The sequence below is a fragment of the Pan paniscus genome, chromosome 5, assembly GCF_029289425.2.
Source record: "Pan paniscus chromosome 5, NHGRI_mPanPan1-v2.0_pri, whole genome shotgun sequence".
NCBI lineage: Eukaryota > Metazoa > Chordata > Mammalia > Primates > Hominidae > Pan > Pan paniscus.
Window position 1 is genome coordinate 30939672 of NC_073254.2, and position 19202 is coordinate 30958873.

Below are 19202 nucleotides of genomic sequence, written 5' to 3' on the forward strand. Positions count from 1 at the left end.
ATGTTAAGGATAATAACACTTTGTCAAAATTGTAGATATTTTTCTCTACCTGGGTATTTGTTGATTGTATGAATATCTGTGTTTATGTGTATGTCAGTTTTTTTTCTTTTTTCTTTTTTTTACATAGAGACGGGATTTTGCCATGTTGCCCAAGCTTGTCTCTAACTCCTGGGCTCAAGCAATCCACTTACCTCAGCCTCCCAAGTGCTGTGGTTATAGGCGTGAGCCACTGCACTTGGCCAAGTTTTTAGTTTTTATGTAGACAGCTCTGTCATTATGTTTTTTCACTTTTATGCTTATTGAGAGTATTCAAGGTTTTCCTTCTGAATTTGGGGAGTATAACTTTAATTTTAATTCTTTAATCTACCTCTAGTCCTCTTTCTGGGCCATCTGTGATTTTTCCATTGTCAGCTACTGTTTGGATTAAAGCTTTGAGCCCTCCTCATCACCTTTTCCCCACATCCTTTTATATGAAGTTAAAAGTCACTTTGTCTACGTTAAAAAAGAAAAATTCCCTCTGGGAAGCAATTCAAAGAGAAGACACTTGGACTTCAGTGCAAAAAACATGAGTGGAATGAGTAAGGATTCATTTTGCAAAATATGACTTTGCACAGTTGTGAAAACTCAGCCAGGGCATCTTGCCAAGTATCCTATATACTGGCTGAAGAATCCACAGGGCAGTGAGTTGTAATAAAAAGGGCTATTTTGCACTCCTACACTCCTGCAGTGAAAGAGCTTGTACTGTTTCCAAACCAGACACATCCTTCTGGTTGATAGATTCTGCCACTTCCTGGAGGCTTGTGTGTTCTTAGGCCAAAGCTTCATGTTCTGTAAACTGAGCACGTGCTGATGCTATGTGGTCCATGAGGGCTCATCTGCCCTTTCCTGTCTAGATGGGAATCCCAGCCCTAGAGGGTGGGGCACACTGCTATTTTCTTAACTGTGTTTTCTAATTCTGACTCTCTGGGGTTCCATAAAGATTCTTCAGGGGTTTTGCAAACTGTGAAACATTTTTTTGCCCAACACTAAAGATATTAATTACCAAGAGAGTGTTTCATTGCTGACTTTTTGTATTTGGGGGTCCCTCTAAGATTTTTTTTTTTTTTTTTTTTTTGAGACAGAGTCTTACTCTGTCGTCCAGGCTGGAGTACAGTGGTGCCATCTTGGCTTACTGCAACCTCTGCCTCCCGGGTTCAAGCGATTGTCCTGCCTCAGCCTCCTGAGTAACTAGGACTACAGGCATGCGCCACCAGGCCCAGCTAATTTTTGTATTTTTAGTAGAGACGGGGTTTCACCATGTTGGCCAGGATGGTCTCAATCTCTTGACCTCATGATCTGCCTGCTTCGGCCTCCCAAAGTACTGAGATTACAGGCGTGAGCCACCAAGCCCAGCCCCCTCTAAGATTTTTGTTGTTGTTGTTGATTGCTGAGATGTCTGAAAAGCCCTGACCTGGACTCTCTAAGATCTCTTCTAGTTCTTAAATCATATAATGCTGTATCTTCTCATGCCAACAGCTCACCCAAGGGGCCTTTCCCAAAAGTGGTCTCCAGGTATGAAATTCTGTGTTCCTTTTTTGTCCCCCAGCTGCCTGGTGGCTTTAGGACATGCACATCCTCGTGTTCAGGTGTGGGGTTCCTCACCTTTATACCAGCAATAGTAGTTCATGATCATCAGCTGTATTCTTTCTGTCTCAGGCAGGGAACGTGGTGACAGGAGAAATGGTAGAAGAGCTTATTCTTTCCGGAGCAGATATCATCAAAGTGGGAGTTGGACCAGGTAAGACTTGTTAGGAGCACAGCAGAGGACGTGTGTGGGGAAGAATGGGATCTGGGGCTTGCGGGGACTGCAGATCACTGGAAGGGGATGCATGAATGACTCATTCACAGATATTTAAAGCACGCTTTTTCTGGAAGCATAATTGAGCTTCTCGGGGAAGCCCCTGATGAAAAGTATTGTTGAGTTGCTTTTTGATGCCCCCAGGGATTTTCTAAATTATGGTTAGAATATATGGATGTGGTCAGAATATGAGGGCTTGGTTTCAGAACCAATGTGGAAGAATGTAGGTTTCACTAATGACCCCATACACCTTGAAGAGGAAGGCGATAGGTGAAGAATCCATAGAGACAGTTAATAAACATGAATGACTCCAGTTTATGTGAATGTTTGAGGAACCCCAAACATTGCAAATAAGCTTGCAGTGATGAGGCCACATTCAAACTTGACCCATGGCCTAGGTAACGATCACCTTTGGTTCCTCACCTGATACGTATTAGATGTAGATTTTGCCCATGTTCTTCTCCCAGGCATGCTTTCTTAGGACCACCCATTGGCATCTTAAGCAGAAGAACGAGGTAGAGCCTTCTGTCCTTGTCATGGGTGGCGCCATTTTCTCATGGGGCAGAGTTACTGTTCACTTTCCTTCTTTGCCCTGCTTGAAGATGAGCTGCCATGTTTTAAATTCATCCGTGTACATCCAGTATTAACCAGACACTAAAATTGAGGAGCAAGAAAGAAGATACACATTTTCACTTGGGACTAAAAAACAGCAAAGATTTTTCAAAAGAATCTCATACCCAAATGACACTACCAAAAAAGGAAGCAAACCAAAACCAATATGAGAGGAATCTGTGGGAAAACGCACAGCTGGGAGGTGCAGGAGACGCTGTTGAGCTGTGACTTGGCTCCGTGATCAGCCTGAGGGATTTGGATGTGTATGAAGAGAATATTAGGAAGAAGAACCCTGTAGATTCGTAAAAATACCCAAGCTTTTAACATACAGGGAGATTTTCAAGGTTAAGTTTTTCATATTGCCACTCATTTAAGCCAGTTAATAATGTATTCTGAGCAAACGGGAAGAGGTCTTTACTGAGTATCTACCATTATTGAAAAGGCAAAGAAAGGATAAGGCCTCGTTCTTCCTTTCCAGGCTGCCTCCTCTTAGGGCAGGCTGTAATAGACAGACTGATAATAGAACAAAATAGGCTAATAGATTAGGAAGACTCTTTTTAGTCCCAAAGGCAGGGACACTCACTAGTCACCTGTTTAATCAGAAATATGGGCCTGATGCGGTGGCTCACGCCTGGTCTCCCAGCACTTTGGGAGGCCAAGGTGGGTGGATCGCTTGAGCCCAGGAGTTTGAGACCAGCCTGGGCAACATGGTGAAACTCTGTCTCTACTAAAAATAGGAGATAAAAATTAAAAAGTAGTCAGGCACAGTGGCATGCACCTGTAATCTCAGCTACTTGGGAGGCTAGGGTGGGAGGATCAGCTGATCCTGGGAGGTGAAGGTTGCAGTAAGCTGAGATCGCACTACTGCACTCCAGTCTTGGTGATAGAGCAAGACCCTGTCTCAAGAAAAAAAAAAGGAAATATGTATTGAATGTTCACTGGCTACCATTGTGTTGGGCGGGTGCTGTACAGGATGTGAAGGTGTGTGAGAAGCTTCTTGGCTCTCAAAGTTTTATTTTTTTGAGACAGTCTTGCTCTGTTGCCCAGGCTGGAGTGCAGTGGTGTGATCTCAGCTCACTGCAACCTTTGCCTCCGAGGTTCAAGTGATTCTTCTGCCTCAGCCTCCTGAGTAACTGGGATTACAGGCATGCACCACCATGCCCGGCTAATTTTTTGTACTTTTAGTGGAGACGGGGTTTCACCATGTTGGCCAGGCTGGTCTCGAATTCCTGGCCTCAGGTGATCCACCCGCCTTGGCCTCCCAACCTGCTGGGATTCCAGGTGTGAGCCACCACACCCGGCCCTCTCAAAGCTTTTCTAGATGTGGTCTCGAACATTTACTACACTTGTTTTCTTCTTGCACATCTCTGTGTCTGCATTCTATTTCCCCAGAAGCTGTATTGTCCTTCTACTCTCACTGTCTCTCCCCACCCCTCTGGCTGTCTGTGTAGGACAGATGTGACTAAAGAGAATAAGGGGCTTTCTCTGAGCCCAATGCATGGGAGCTACTTCTTTAAATTGTTTGGAGACCATATTTAAGTCTCACACATTCTTTATGGTAAAAACATTGCGTATTACATATCTAAATGATAGCATTATTGGATGTCTATTGATTGATAGATTTCATTCATTATTGAGCAACTCCTGGGAACTGGGAAAAAGCATCAGAAACGGATTCCCTGCCCCTCTAGTCAAGAGAAAGTATGCACCAACTTCTTCTTTCACCTGGGTGTTAATCAAAACCACCTGTGTGTTATTTGAAGCTTCTTCCTTGGCTGTTCCCAAGAAAGGCAATTGGTCTACCCTTTATAGAGCCCTCACTACTATCAGAACCCCAGGCCTACTGCAGCTGAGGCCCCCACCCCCGGATCTAGCAATTCAATGGGAGAGGAAGAGAAAAGCTGAGGCTGAACCGGGGGTTAAACCTTTTATTCTGCCGTGCACAACGTCCGGTTGCAGGGCGGGGGGAAGGCGCCTTCGTGGGAATGAGACTTGGCTCCAGGACTGTGAGTGACACATAGCAGGACACAGGGAGCTACAGGACTAATGTGGACTCTGCCCCACAGCTGATGCAGGAGAGGGGCTTGCCCTGTCTCTCCTGGTTTCTCTGCTAAATCCAGGCCTGGGGAACACAGACATACTTCTCTGTCTGATCTTGTCCCTAAAGACCCCTGGCAGAAATTAGCATCCTACAAGGTGGTGCCGGCCAGGAACCGGAGATTAGGCTGCGCCTCAAAGCATCCCACCTCCTAGTCTGGTGGGAGGGAGGAGTTCACTTCCACCTTTACTCTGTCCCCAGAGCGCCCTCTCGTGCACACCACAAGACCTCCGGGAGGGGCTGAGTGAGTGGCAGTGGAGACAGGGATGTGGGTGACTCATTCATTCTTGAATCCACACATTCTTTCAGTGACTATTTATAGTGCCTTATTGTATATGAGGCTCTGTTCTCAGTACCTGATAACAACAGCGAATGTCCACGGAGCCGACCACCCAGTACAGAAGACAGACCCATAACATTCTCACACAGATCCTGATTGAAATGCCTCTTTTTGAAACTGTGATGAACAACTCCCCTGGGGCAGTGACATTTAAGAAGAAGCTGGAAAGATGAGAAGGGTTTGGCTAGGCGGGCTGGTACAGAGGGGAGTGTCCAAGAGAGAGAACATTGTGTACAGAGTCCCTAAGGTGGGAAGAAACTTGCCCCATTGGAGAAGCAGTGGGGAGGGAGGGGAGCAGGTGGAGCTTGATTCTGCTGATCTGGGTAAAGTGGGGTGCTGTGGCGGCACCGGGAAGCTTGAATAAGGGGAAATATGATAAGGAGGTCAGAGTGCGACTTGGCCTGGACCTAACTGGGAGAACAACCAGGACTGGGGCTGACCATGGGACAGGCAGGCAGGAGGGTGCTGGTGTGAGCCCTGCCCTGGAAGTGAACCTCGGGCTAGGCTGCAAGGGACTTGAGGTGGGGCAGCCAGGAGGGAGATGGACAAACGGCTGGGCCCTGTGGAGCACAGAGCTGAGTGAGAGCAGGTGAGGGTGTGGAGGGTGTGGTGCTGCAGGCCAGGCCCTGGGCCAAACAGTATCCCTCCCTGTGCCATTTGTTCTCTGCCACAACCCCAGGAGGTTGTGTTTCTCTTTGGATTTTACAGGCCGGGCAGTGAGGCTTAAGAGAGGTGAGTCATTTGACAAAGGTTGAAGGTAAAGAAGCTACGAGCCAGTGGGAGGATTCTGAGAGGTCCTTTAAAGCAGAGTGTAGATTTGTAGAAAGGTGAAAAGGAGTGGGTGTTTAAGTGTGGAAAGGTCAGTGCCTGGCTATTGCATGGGAGCGGATGCCACAGGGAGGAGTGGCAGTGACAGGTGCATGGTAGAGGGGAAGGCGATGTCTGGGACATCAGCCAGTGACAGTGATGAGGACCGGAGGGGGTGCATGACCAGGCGGTGTGGTTTACAGCGACCTCCATCGTGCAGATGGGGCAGCCCGTTCCCCACATCTCCTCTGCCACAGAGGTTCACCCTGGTCCCTAGAGCAGGGCTGCAAAGGTAAGGGGGACGCATTTCATGTCACAGTCTTCTCATGTATAACCATCTATTTGGGGACAACTTCTTTCTCTGTGCAGGTTCTGTGTGCACCACCCGCACCAAGACAGGAGTGGGGTACCCCCAGCTGAGTGCCGTCATTGAGTGCGCCGACTCTGCCCATGGCCTGAAGGGCCACATCATCTCTGTGAGTCTCCACCCAGGGCTGAGGCTGGGGTGTCTTGGGAGGCCCCTGCTCCCTCGCTGCTCTTCTTCCACTGGCTGCGCATCCTGTGGGCATGGGAGGGAGCTGGGCACTGCGGTCACAGCGCTGACATTCAGCAGAAACAGAGGCCCTGCTGCCCACGGATTCCACAGTGAGGGTGGCAGGCCCAGTAGGCAGAAGCCATACAAGCAGGTGGGTGGTCCATCCGATGAGGGATGTGCAGGCAGCTTTCAGAGCACAGGGTAGGCCAGGCCACAGCTTGCTAGAACAGTTGTAATAAAGCCCCACAGACTAGGGGCTGAAATTTCAGTGTCTCACCATTCTGGAGACGAGAAGCCCAATATCAGGGTGTTGGGGGGGCCATGCTCCCTCTCAGGGCCCCAGGGAAGGATCTGTTGCAGGCCTCTCTGTGACCTTCTGCTGGTTCCTTAGCTTGTGGCGTCCTCTGTGTGTGTGTCTCTGTGTGCAAACATCCCCTTTTCCTGAGGATACTAGTCCTTTCAGATCAGGGGCCACCCTCCTCCAGGATGTCCTCATCTTAACTGATGACATGTCCACTGTTCCTGTTTCCAAATAAGGTCACATTCTGAGATGCTAGGGGTTAGGATGGCAACATGCGAGTTTTTGGGGGGACCCAGTTCAACCCATAACAGGCCACGTATCCCATATTCAGGGTCAGGGAAGGTTTCCTGGAGTGTAATAGAGAGAGCTGATGGTTGAAAAGGAAGTCTTCAGATGAGAAGAAAGAAGGGAACAGAAAAGCACTGGGGAACCAAATCTCAGTCACTGCATCTGGGCCGAGTGACCTGAGAGGGGCAGGCGTGAGGGGCAGCAGGAGATAAGCTTGAGGGCAAGTATGGACAAGAGCTGTGGGATCCACCTTTAAGGATGGGACTTCTCCAAGAGCACTAGGGAGCTATTGCAGAGGTCTGAGTAGGAGAGTGCCCAACTCACTGCCTTGGGTCAGATTGAAAGGGGCAAAACAAAAAAGAGAGCCCAGCTGGGACGCGTTAGCAATTCAGGGGGGAGGTGACTGTGCTCTGCAGCAGGCTTGAGAGCCATCTCCAGAATTGACTGACATTTGGGAGGCAGAATTAAACAAGTGTCGGCAATGGAGTAGGTGCCTGGGGGGCACTGGAGAAGGAGAAGGAGGAGCAAGGCTGTGGCTGGCTCATGTGCTGGCTCACCTGGAAGATGGCTGCAAAGGAAGAGTTTCGGGGCTGGTGTGGTGTTCACTATGGCGCGTGTCTGTTGATTCTGAGGTGCTTGAGGGGCATCAGAAGGGAAATTGCACATGAGGCATTGTGTTCCTGGTTGGAGACCTGGCAGCTTTTAGCCCATAGATGATGAAAGTCTTGGGAATGGTGCTCATGTAACAACTGAAGCTAGGATCAAGGTCTTTCACTCACTGTCCAGTGCAGATTGCCTGGGCCCCTTCTAATGCCTCATCCAAGTTTTTCACCCACCCATCCATTCATCCAGCAAGTCTCTATTAAGCATCTACTGTGATAGTATCTGAAATAAATGGTCAAAGGTTTATTGGTTAATGACAAGAGTTCTAAGACTCTCCACTCAATACCCTTTGCCCCAGTGAACAAATTAATATCCATTTATTGAGCAACTAGTGTGTAAAAGGCTGACACAGAACTGTCAGTCTACATTTGCTAAGAGGTTATTCAACTCACGGGAGCAGCCAGGCAGTAGTACCATTCCGCAGTATGTCAGTGGTTCTCAAATCCTGAGTGCAGCCTTGTCTGAGTCTGGCTGCGTGAGGATCACCAGAGAGGCTTTTACAAATCAACATTCCGGGACCCCATCCTAGTGAACTGGCTCTTTCAGAGGTTGGTCCCCAAAATCCCCATATGTAATTAATCCTGTCTCCATTACCTAATAATGTTAACTATTGAGCATCTCCATCAAGTCAAAACTTGGACCCTATATCGTAAGTGTTGAATGACCACTATTTCCAAAGTAGTGGAGTTCTGATTAATAAAGTTTTACTCTGAACATATTCTGAGATCCTTATGTCTTTCTAGAAACTTCAAACTTGCTTAGTTTACAGGGCTCTTTGGCCAAAGATTGGTGGTAGGCAGGGTGGTGTGGAGGCTCTGTGTGCCCCAGAGGTGAATCTGATTGGAAATCAACTTAGCATCTCTTTACACAGCACCACCTAATTTATAGTGTATCTCAGCAGATCTCTTAAGTGTGGTGCCCAGACCAGCAGCAGCAGTATCAACTGAGAACTTGTTACAAATTCTTGGGCCCCACCATCGACGTGACCTACAGAATCAGAACTCTGCAGGTGAGGCCCAGGAACCTGTTTTAACACGAGCCCTCCAGGCAGTTCTGATGTCCTCTCAAGTGTGAGACCCACTGGCTTATAGAGTAGAGGCTCAGCATATGCTGGCGGGGTGAGTGTTCCTGAACCAGGTCTCATCTGCTGGTGCCCAAGGCAGCAACTTCTCTGAATTTAACAGTTAGGGACAATGACATCCCAAGCCTGGGGCACTGGTGCAATAGGAAGGTAGCACTTCTGATCTTGCTTGTGTTCTCTGAGGTTCTTTTTTTTTTCCTTTTTAGTTTTTACTTTTTTATTTTATTTATTTTTTATTTTTTTGAGATGGAGTCTTGCTGTATCGCCCAGGCTGGAGTGCAGTGGCATGATCTCGGCTCACTGCTAGAATGCCTCCCGGGTTCAAGCGATTCTCCTGCCTCAGCCTCCCGGGTAGCTGGGATTACAGGCACGCGCCACCACACTCAGCCAATTTTTTTTTGTATTTTTAGTAGAGGCAGGATTTCACTATGCTGGCCAGGCTGGTCTCGAACTCCCGACCTCATGATCCACCCGCCTCAGCCTCCCAAAGTGCTGGGATTACAGGCGTAAGCCACCGTGCCCGGCCTCCGAGTTTCCTTTTACATCAATGCTGAGAGGTCTCCTAGATGGGGTTAGGAGTTCCATTTGGCTGGAAAAGCAAATGAATGGACTTAGTAGAATTTGGACCTTTGCCCTCAGCTCAGTCCTTGTAAGCAGCTGAGTGTCTTGAGGTTCAGAGCAGCCATTGCCCCCACACTCCTTTGTCTAACAGGGCACGGGCACGTTTCTGTCACTTGCCAGTAGCCCTGAACCTGCTGGAAACCCACCAGGTGTTTTGGATCCTGCCACTTGGTCCAATTTCCTTCCAGCTGTCCCATTTTACCCTTTATTTGCTGAATTAGCACATCGGTGCCATTGAAGTTCAAAGGAAGCCACAACATGGTATCTGTTCAGCATGTACTGATACCCAAGAGGCTGGGCTTCAGTCGTGTTTCTGTTGTGGCCCACATGGGCTTCAGAGAGGCAGAGAGAGGAAAAATTCAGGATACTTCCTGCATAGGTGAAGATTAAGGTGGGACCAGTTAATTTTTTGTTGTCATACCATTATTTAGAAATACCTAAACAAATTCATTCAAATAATCTTTTTTTTTGAGTTTGGAAAATTTTCCCAACAAAATGTGTTTAACCTAGGAAAAGTTAGAAATGCAAATAAACATAAAAAGGAAAATAAGTATTAGCAGTAATGCTATCATCTTAAGATAACCACTGGTTCTAAACTTGCTTTTCCATTTTTATAGCTGTGTGACCTTAGGAGAGTTGCTTAACCTTTCTGAGCCTCTTCCCACCGCTCCCGCCGTCTACACAATATCTCCTTCAGGTTCATGAGTTTTAATGGAAAAATGACTTTTAAGTTCAAAATAGTTGCTGGTTCTTAGTAGGTGACTGATTTGAACTCCTTTCTCTGCCTACTCCATGTTTGCCATCACCATCCTTCCTTTGTTTTAGGAATAAGCAAGTATTTTTCTTTTTTCTTTTTTGTTTTTTCATTGTCAGTATTCAACATAATGTGAGCAAGTATTTTTTTTTTCTTTTTCTTTTCTTTTTTTTTTTTTGAGACAGAGTCTTGCTTTGTCACCCATGCTGGAGTGCAGTGGCATGATCTTGGCTCACTGCAACCTCTGTCTCCCAGGTTTAAGTGATAGTCCTGCCTCAGCCTCCCGAGTAGCTGGGATTACAGGCACACACCCAGCTAATTTCTGTAGTTTTAGTAGAGACGGGGTTTCACCATGTTCGCCAGGCTGGTCTTGAACTCCCGACCCTAGGCGATCTGCCCGCCTCAGCCTCCCAAAGTGCTGGGATTACAGGTGTGAGCCACCGTGCCTGTAGCCTGAGCAAGTATTTTTAAGCAAAAGAGGCAGGCTGACAGTTCACAAGTTATCCTTCATGTCCTGTGATGCCGTTTGTACTTAAATATAATGTTAACTCTTTTGGAAAAACAAGAAAAGGACTCCTTGTACATTACTGCTTTGAATACTTGCACAGAACAAAATACAAGCCCAAATGTTGTTGTTTTTAACAACCTTTCAGCAGCTATGAATGTTTATGTGTGAAGATGCATGTATGTCTTAGATTGCTGGAGCTACACTGCTTCCCGAGAACAAGAAAGGACACTTTGAACACTTTTGGAAATATAAACAGTAGCAGGAAGTAGACTGCCGTGTCTGTCCTAAGGCATCATGTGAAGTTGGATTGCTCTTGGTTAAATGTACAACCATTAACCATATACGGTTGTTTGGTCTACGCTGACCATTTCACAAGTGCACATACAAAAGCACCCTGTGAGCGGATGATGCCGTAAATATGATTTCCTCTTTGCAATACGCCATACAGTTGTATTAACTGTGGATCTCTTGGACCATCCTGGGAAGAGAAAGGCTGATTTTCTTGGGGTCCCAGTGGCACAGGGCTCCTGATTCAGGCCTCATCACTGACCACAGTAATATGAAATTTTCAGGACACCACAGGAGACACAAATGAGTGAACAAAAGAGTGATTTTTTAAAAAGTCATACATGTGTAGGACTTATTTTAATGGGAGCATCAGTTTATTTAATGTGTTTGAGGCCAGAAGTGTGAAACACTGTGTAGAGCTGGTTTTGATAAAGAGATAAAGCACTTTAAAATTAATTGGCAGGGCAAGCGAAGGGCATTTTGAGGTTGTACCTTTGAAAGGTAAAATAAATAAATATGCCAGGATTTTGAAGCATTAACAAGGGGTATAGAGCCACAAGCCCTGTCCCTGTCTTCACACAGTGGGTTTGGGCCAGATAACATACGGCAAGACCACCTCTGAAATAATATTCCTCAGTGCTCTGTGGCCCTCTGGGGGGTCAGAGAAGCCATGTATGAATAACACATTTGATTGAGGAAATAACTGTGGTCAGTAAATGTTTGTAAAGAAAAGGTCCAGCCTTCACACTTAACCTTTTGATCAGAGCTGCAAAGAAGTAGTGAAATAGTATTGGAGTTCTAGCTCCTGGAGTGACAGGCCTCACTGGTAGATAGAGAAAGGGAACTGAGTCACAGAGACCCTATGTTCTCAGTTTGAGATGTTCTTCACAAGGTGGGTCATCCCATTTCCCTGCTCTCCAACTCCAGAGGTGTGTGCACTTTCCTGCAGGTTGTAACACGGGGTAGCCTGGGTACCCTGTCTTTTCTCTATTCCTTCTCAAAGTGGGTCCCACCTTCTGCGGACAGGTGCTTCCCTCTGAGGCCCTGCTGTTTCTCCTAGACCCACACTTAGCTTTGGGCTGTGTCACCGTCACGTGAGCCCTGACACTGTTGCTGTCTCCCCTTGCACCATGGCTTTCGTGACTGTCCCCTTGTGTCTGGCTGCTGCTCCAGTGTACTGTTGCTGTCCTTTCGCCCCTTGAATTGCACCCAGGCTACATTAGGAATAGCAGGTAGCAGCCTGGGCATTTGGTGTCTTGTGTTTGTAAGAAAATGCAGCTAGTGGCTGGGCGCGGTGGTGCACGCCTGTAATCCCAGCACTTTGGGAGGCCGAGGTGGGCGGATCACCTGAGGTCAGGAGTTCAAGACCAGCCCGGCCAACGTGGCGAAACCCCGTCTCTACTAAAAGTACAAAAATTAGCCGGGCTTGGTGGTGGGCACTTGTAATCCAGCTACTCAGGAGGCTGAGGCAGGAGAATTGCTTGAACCCAGGAGGCAGAGGTTGCAGTGAGCCGAGATCACGCCATTACACTCCAGCCTGGGTGACAAGAGTGAGACTCTGTCTCAAAAAAAAAAAAAAACAGAAAAGAAAAGAAAATTCAGCTAGCTCTGCATCCTAGAAGACTTGTACTGTGTAGCTGGAGTTTAAACATTACCCCCAACAGCTGAACCTTGCTGGGCAGCCCAAGATAACAGACTGGACCTGCTACACATTAAACTAGCCCAAGTGTGGTCTGCATGGGCAGTGTGGGTGGAAAAACAGATGTTTGATTTTAAGGTAACTTTGTACCATACATGAGGAATAGGAGACATGGAGGTACCTGGAAAGATAAAAGGATTAACTCAATGTCCTTTTCTTGGCTCTTACAAGAATTCAACCCTTGTACTAAATAAATCTCACCTCACACCAGGCAGAGAGGGAAAGGTGACTCCTGAGTGAGAATGAGCGTGGACAGTGGAATGGCTGGGTGTGTTATGTAGGGGGCTGGCATGGGATGAGGGCTGAGCCCCTCTGCCGCTCACAGCCCCTGCTGCCTCCTGCTCTGCAACAGAAGTGTCTGAGCCCAGGCAGGCAGGTGGGCAGTGGGTGGTGCCAGCTTCTGACCCACAGAGGAAGCCTGGATGGGCCTGGGGAGTGAAAGGTGCAATATTGAGGGGAGTACACTCGATCAGACAACAACAGCCGTGGTAGGGGAACTTGGGCCCGTGGGCTTGCTGGGGGCTGTGGTGGGTCTGAACCCCCAGTCACTAGGTCATCTGGGGGGAGGGGACAGCCTGGCTGAGCTCCCACTGATGATGTCCTGTCCTTGCTTTTTCCTCTGTGAAGGATGGAGGCTGTACATGTCCAGGGGATGTCGCCAAAGCCTTTGGTAAGGCCGGGCCCTGGTGCAGAGGGAGGGAAGGAAGGAAGGAGGGAGCTCCCTGCACCTCTCCAGCTGGCAACCTGAATGAGGAGGGGGACCTGGTGGGGAAGTTCTGGGTCTCCTGGAGGTTCCTCTCCCTGGGTTTCAGCCCCAATTGGCCCAAATCCTGGACCGTGGCAGAGCAGGCCACAGATGCCCCAGGAGATATCTAGGGGTGACGTCCTGCAAGCCAGGAGTGGGTGAAGTCACGGCCTTTTCATCCCAGGGAAGAGAAAGCTCAGGGGACCTGTCCAAGGGGATGGTGCCAGGTGTGATGTGTAACAACTACAGAGGGGGTTTTTTGGACCCAGCTTGGAGAAGTCCCGTGGAAGGGACAGGAGGAATCCTGCAGTGGTTTCTCACTGGAGGCTGGAGCCTGCCTCCCGCTAGGGGGCAGCAGTGCCTGCTGTGAGTCGTGGGATTGGGGATGGGGAGCGGTGGTGGGAGGGCAGCAGGTCCTGAGCTTTTCTCTGGAAAGCACTAGACGCTCCAGCCTCTCAACACCACAAGCAGTAAAGTATGGCTGCCGAGCCATGTGTTGGCCATAGAACTGCAAATGGCATTTGGAAGTCAGAGCTGGCCGCGTGGCTGTGGGCTCCAGAATGTGAAATGGGGGTTGTGGGTGCCGGCGGGAGGCAGAAACGAAGCTCCCATGCCTCCGCCCTTTGCTGATGCCAGAAAAAAAAAATGGTGGCAGGAAACTTTATGTCATAGGAATTCTGTTTTTTTGTTTTTTGGTTTTTGTTTTTAATTTTCAGGCTGGGTGTGGTGGCTCACACCTGTAATCCCAGCACTTTGGGAGGCCGAGGTGGGCAGATCACTTGAAACCAGCAGTTTGAGACCAGCCTGGACAATACCCCATCTCTACTAAAAATACAAAAAAAAATACCGGGGTGTGGTGGTGCACGCCTGTAATCCCAGCTACTCAGGAGGCCAAGGTGGGAGAATCGCTTGAACCCGGGAGCCAGAAGTTGCAGTGAGCCAAGATCACGCCACTGCACTCCAGCCTGGGCGACAGAGTGACCCTGTCTCAAAAAAATATAAAAAATAAAAATTAAAAAATAAATGGTCAGACAACAACCCTGATAGTGACAAAGGAAAACACAGGGCAGTGTTCTTAGCAACAAGGTTTCATAGCAACCCAAAGAATGTCATGAAAAATGGTATTTAACCTCCTCCTAATCATAGATCCTATCTGTGGAAGGGAATCTACAGACCCTCCACTGATTCCAGCTTCCTATTTTATAGTTGAGGGGACTGAGGCTGTAGGAGGGAATGACAAGGTCACAGCCCTACAATCGGGTAGAACAGGGAGAATACAGAGCCTCTGCTAACTAGTGCTGTCACTTACCCTTTATTGTAAGGATCATTGGCCAAGGGCATTTTTATGATTGGTTTTTGAGCTGAATCTACTTAATACAGGTGGTGGTCCATCTTGGACTCTTTTGTGTTGCCTCACACATGCTCTCTGTACAGAGGGAGAGCCAAACACACTTTAAAGTGACTGGTCGTTGAGAAGTGCCTTGTAGATCACAGTTCCTGGCCTTTGGACCACACTCAGCTCAGTCTCCTTTGGGTGCCATTCCCTCCTCCACTGTCTCTTAGTCAGTGCGGCCGTACCTGTGCCGAGACTCAGTGGAGCGAGAGGGACCTTGTCAGGAAAGGATGCAAGAGTGTCCCGAAATGAAAATGGTTGGGAACCCCCTCAAAGCATTCTTTAGTGGGTCTGTGCTCTGCGTTCCTGCTGTTGACATCTGCTCCTTTGCAGCTGCCGCAGAGGTGCTGTGCTCCTGAATTGTCGTCAAGAATCCTGGCTGGACACCAGTTATCCTCTGCCTCCTTAAAATCATGGCAGGAGGACCAGGGAGTCAGCATTCGTGTTAGGAACCCTGAAAGGGGAGGGTCTTAAGAGGTTGCTGCCACTTAGGAAGGTTGCGTTGTGCTTTGCTTCCCTGAGTGCTAGAAAAGCTCGCCTTTCTGTCATGCTGAAGAGAAGGGACTGTAACGCCAATGCAAACCCCAGAGTGCTCTGCCAATGTTTAAATGACCAAATTGAAGGCATCAGGGCCACTTTCAGGGGTTCCTATATTTCCTCCTCCTAATTAGGATTTGCCAAGCTCCCCTCCTCCTTCATCCTATTAATACATCTGCGCCCTGCTACTGTCTTGTTCTGTTCTAAAGGTAAACCCTCAGTAGGGCTTACTCAGGGGAGGCTGTAGTGAGAGGTGACAGCCCTCACAGCCCTCGCTTGCTCTCCGCGCCTCCTCTGCCTGGGCTCCCACTTTGGCAGCACTTGAGGAGGCCTTCAGCCCGTCTCTGCACTCTGGGAGCCCCTTTCTGAGCTGGCCAAGGCCGGAGCCGGCTCCCTCAGCTTGAAGGGAGGTGTGGAGGGAGAGGCGCGAGTGGCAACCGAGGATGCGCGAGGCGCTTGCGGGCCAGCTGGAGTTCCGGGTGGGCGTGGGCTTGGCAGGCCCTGCACTCGGAGCGGCCGGCTGGCCCTGCCGGCCTCAGGCAATGAGGGGCTTAGCACTCGGGCCAGCAGCTGCGGAGGGTGTGCTGGGTCCCCCAGCAGTGCCAACCCACTGGCGCTGCGCTGGATTTCTGGCCGGGCCTTAGCTGCCTCCCCGCGAGGCAGGGCTCGGGACCTGCAGCCCGCCATGGCTGAGCTTCCCCGCCCCCTCCACGGGCTCCTGTGCGGCCGGAGCCTCCCTAATGAGCGCCGCCCCCTGCTCCAGGGCCCCCAGTCCCGTCAACCACCTAAGGGCTGAGGAGTGCAGGCGCGGGGCGTGGGACTGGCGGGCAGCTCCACCTGCAGCCCCAGTGCGGATCCACTGGATGAAGCCAGCTGGGCTCCTCAGTCTGGTGGGGACGTGGAGAACCTTTATGTGTAACTCAGGGATTGTAAATACACCAATGGGCACTCTGTATCTAGCTCAAGGTTTGTAAACACACCAACCAGCATCCTGTTTCTAGCTCAGGGTTTGTGAATGCACCAATCCACACTCTGTATCTAGCTAATCTGGTGGGGACGTGGAGAACCTTTGTGTCTAGCTCAGGAATTGTAAACACACCAATCAGCGCCCTGACAAAACAGACCACTCGCTCTACCAATCAGCAGGATATGGGTGGGGCCAGATAAGAGAATAAAAGCAGGCTGCCGGAGCCAGCAGTGGCAAACCGTTCTGTCTCCTTTCCATAGGGAGGGTGATTTGTTGTTTCGTTCTTCGCAATAAATCCTGTTGCTGTTCAGTCTTTAGGTCTACACTGCTTTTATGAGCTGTGATATTTACCGGCAAGGTCTATAGTTTCACTTCTGAGCTAGTGCAGACCCCAACCCCACCAGAAGGAAAAAGCCTCAGCCGCGCCACCTTATAGAGCTGTTACATTCACAGTGAGGGTCTATGGCTTCATTCATGAAGTCAGTGAGATCAAGAACCCACCAATTCCGGACACAGTAGCAGTTCCTTAGTTAATAGGCAATGAAGAATCCCACTGTACAGTGATCCATGAACAAAATGGGGAATGATAACTTTTTTTCCCACGTTTTTACTTTTTTGACAGCTAATCATTCAGCGTCTATCATGTGCTGTGCACTTTGGATCAACATAGAGCCAGCCCTGGGCCTGTTCCAGCATAGCCCACAAAGACAGGCAGCTTCAGTACCTTTGTCTCCTGTGCCTGTCCTGGAAATATTCTGTCATTGGGTGATTAGTCTGGCAGAATATGTACTCTGGAAATCTAATGTGCAGCAGCATGGTGCGGGTGGAGTTTCACACGACTTCCATAACACAGGGACTTCTTTCCTTGAAGCTGTCTCTAGTGTAGGAGCTTCAGTCTGTTCTGAGGCTTTTTCCTGATGTATAAGCACAGGGAGTGTCAGAGTGTGGAGAGCTTCAAGTACAGACCAGACACCTGAGGGGGTATCATAGAGGAGTCATAGCATTAAGTACAAGATTAGGTAACTTGCTTTCTAAGATACTGCCCAATTTTTTTTTTTTTTTTTTTTTGTGAGACGGAGTCTCCCGCTGTTGCCCAGGTTGGAGTGCAGTGGCATGATCTCGGCTCACTGCAACCTCCACCTCCCGGGTTCAAGCGATTTCCGGTTAATTTTTGTATTTTTAGTAGAAATGGGGTTTTATCATGTTGGCCAGGCTGGTCTTGAACTCCTGATCTCAAGTGATTCACTTGCCTCGGCCTCCCAAAGTGCTAGGATTACAGGGCTGAGCCACTGTGCCTGGCAGAATACTCCTCAATCTTAATGTTTCTGTGATTCTAAGAGAGTTAGATCTGAGGAAGGTGGTCGTAGTTAGCCATTAAAAGCCATTCAGCATGGTCCAGTATATGGGACACTAGCCTTCAGTAGGCTGCGTTTGTTTCTCGCAGTGTCCCATGGCCCTTTCTCCCTGCATGGAAGCCGTCTCCCTTTTTCCAGGAGGAGACAGGCGAGAGAGGTCCAGCCTTTCTCTTGACTATAGCTGGGCGGGGAGGGAGGTGAACTGGGCAAGCACTGGGATTTTTTGAGAGCCTTTTCCCCTGAGCTGTTTTCTCTGCTACTCGCTTTCATCCCCACCGTTGGCATTTAGGAGCTGGAGCAGATTTTGTCATGCTGGGAGGAATGTTTTCGGGTCATACGGAGTGTGCTGGAGAAGTGATTGAGAGGAACGGACGGAAGCTCAAGCTCTTCTACGGGATGAGCTCTGACACAGCCATGAACAAGCATGCAGGAGGAGTTGCTGAGTACAGGTGAGGAGGCGGCCCCGGGGCGCACCCTCGAGGCCTGGCCTTGCTTTTCTTACGGAGATGGGATGGAAGCAGGTCTGAATAGCAGCTCTGTGTATATTAAAGTACCGTGGGAAGGGGTTCTTTTTAAAGACCCCTAATTTGTATCCAGTTAGCATTTGCAGTGTTTGGGATTCCCAAAAGCAAGTACAGAGCAGCAGTGTTTGGTGATGGGTTGGAAGTGTGACCAGGGTTATATGTGAGTGGGTGCCAGTCCTGAAGGGAATACTTCAGACCTCTGGGGGTAGGTGGAATTATTGTCTTGTCCTTCCAGTAGAGCCTGTGCTGAGCTATCCCTGTAAGCTTAGATCTCTGGCTTGAGAAGAGTTCAGGCTGAAAGGATTGAGTTGAAGAATGGCTCTCCTCTTGCACAGAAAGCCGTAGGTGTGGTCTAGACCACTGCACGGTTGCCAGGCCTTTCCTGAAGAATGCTGCATACAGCTCATACCGCTTCTCACCTTCCTCCAGGCTCCGAGAGCCGACACAGCAGCATTTTCAGCCATTCAGTTGTGTCATCCACTGTAGAAGTGGGGCTTACTTCTGCTGTTGTGTGTTTATTTTTTATTTTTTATTTTTATTTTTTTGTGGTGGAGTTGTGCTCTGTCGCCTAGGCTGGAGTGCAGTGGTGTAATGTCAGCTCACTGTAACCTCTGCCTCCCGGGTTCAAGTGATTCTCCTGCCTCAGCCTCCCGAGTAGCTGGGATTACAGGTACCCCCCATCATGCCCAGCTATTTTTTGTATTTTTAGTAAAGATGGGGTTTCATCATGTTGGCCAGGCTGGTCTCGAACTCCTGACTTCCAGTGATCCACCCACCTCGACCTCCCAAAGTGCTGGGATTATAGGCATGAGCCACCGCACCTGGCTCCTGATGCATGTTTTTAATCCATGGTCTCCAAAGACACCTGGGTCTTTTCCTGATTCACTTCCATTTTAACTGTCTGCATGTGTGTTTTAAGAACCTGATGATGGGGCCAGGCACAGTGGCTCATGTTTGTAATCCCAGTGCTTCCAGAAGCCAAGGTTGGAGGACTGCTTGAGCCCGGGAGTTCCAGATGAGCCTAGGCAACATAGCAAGACCCTGTCTCTACAAAAAAATTAAAAATTAGCTGGGTGTGGTGTCACATGACTGTACTCCCAGCAGCTCAGGAGGCTGAGGCAGGAAGATGGCTTAAGCCCAGGAGTTGGAGGCTGCAGTGAGCTATGATCGTGCCACTGTGCTCCAGCCTGGGCAACAGAGTGATACCCTGCCAAAAAAAAAAAAAAGAACCTGATGACAGTATACTCAC

General features: G+C 49.0%; 1 protein-coding gene across 1 annotated transcript in view; it reads left to right on the forward strand.

Annotated features, from left to right (window-relative positions):
* Positions 1-19202, forward strand: part of GMPR (guanosine monophosphate reductase) — a 56697-nt gene that overhangs the window by 33884 nt on the left and 3611 nt on the right. The window contains exons 5-8 of the mRNA XM_008976819.4: positions 1696-1777; positions 6064-6170; positions 13060-13102; positions 17719-17878. Coding sequence (XP_008975067.2) covers positions 1696-1777; positions 6064-6170; positions 13060-13102; positions 17719-17878 — 392 coding nt within the window. The remainder of the gene's footprint in view (positions 1-1695; positions 1778-6063; positions 6171-13059; positions 13103-17718; positions 17879-19202) is intronic.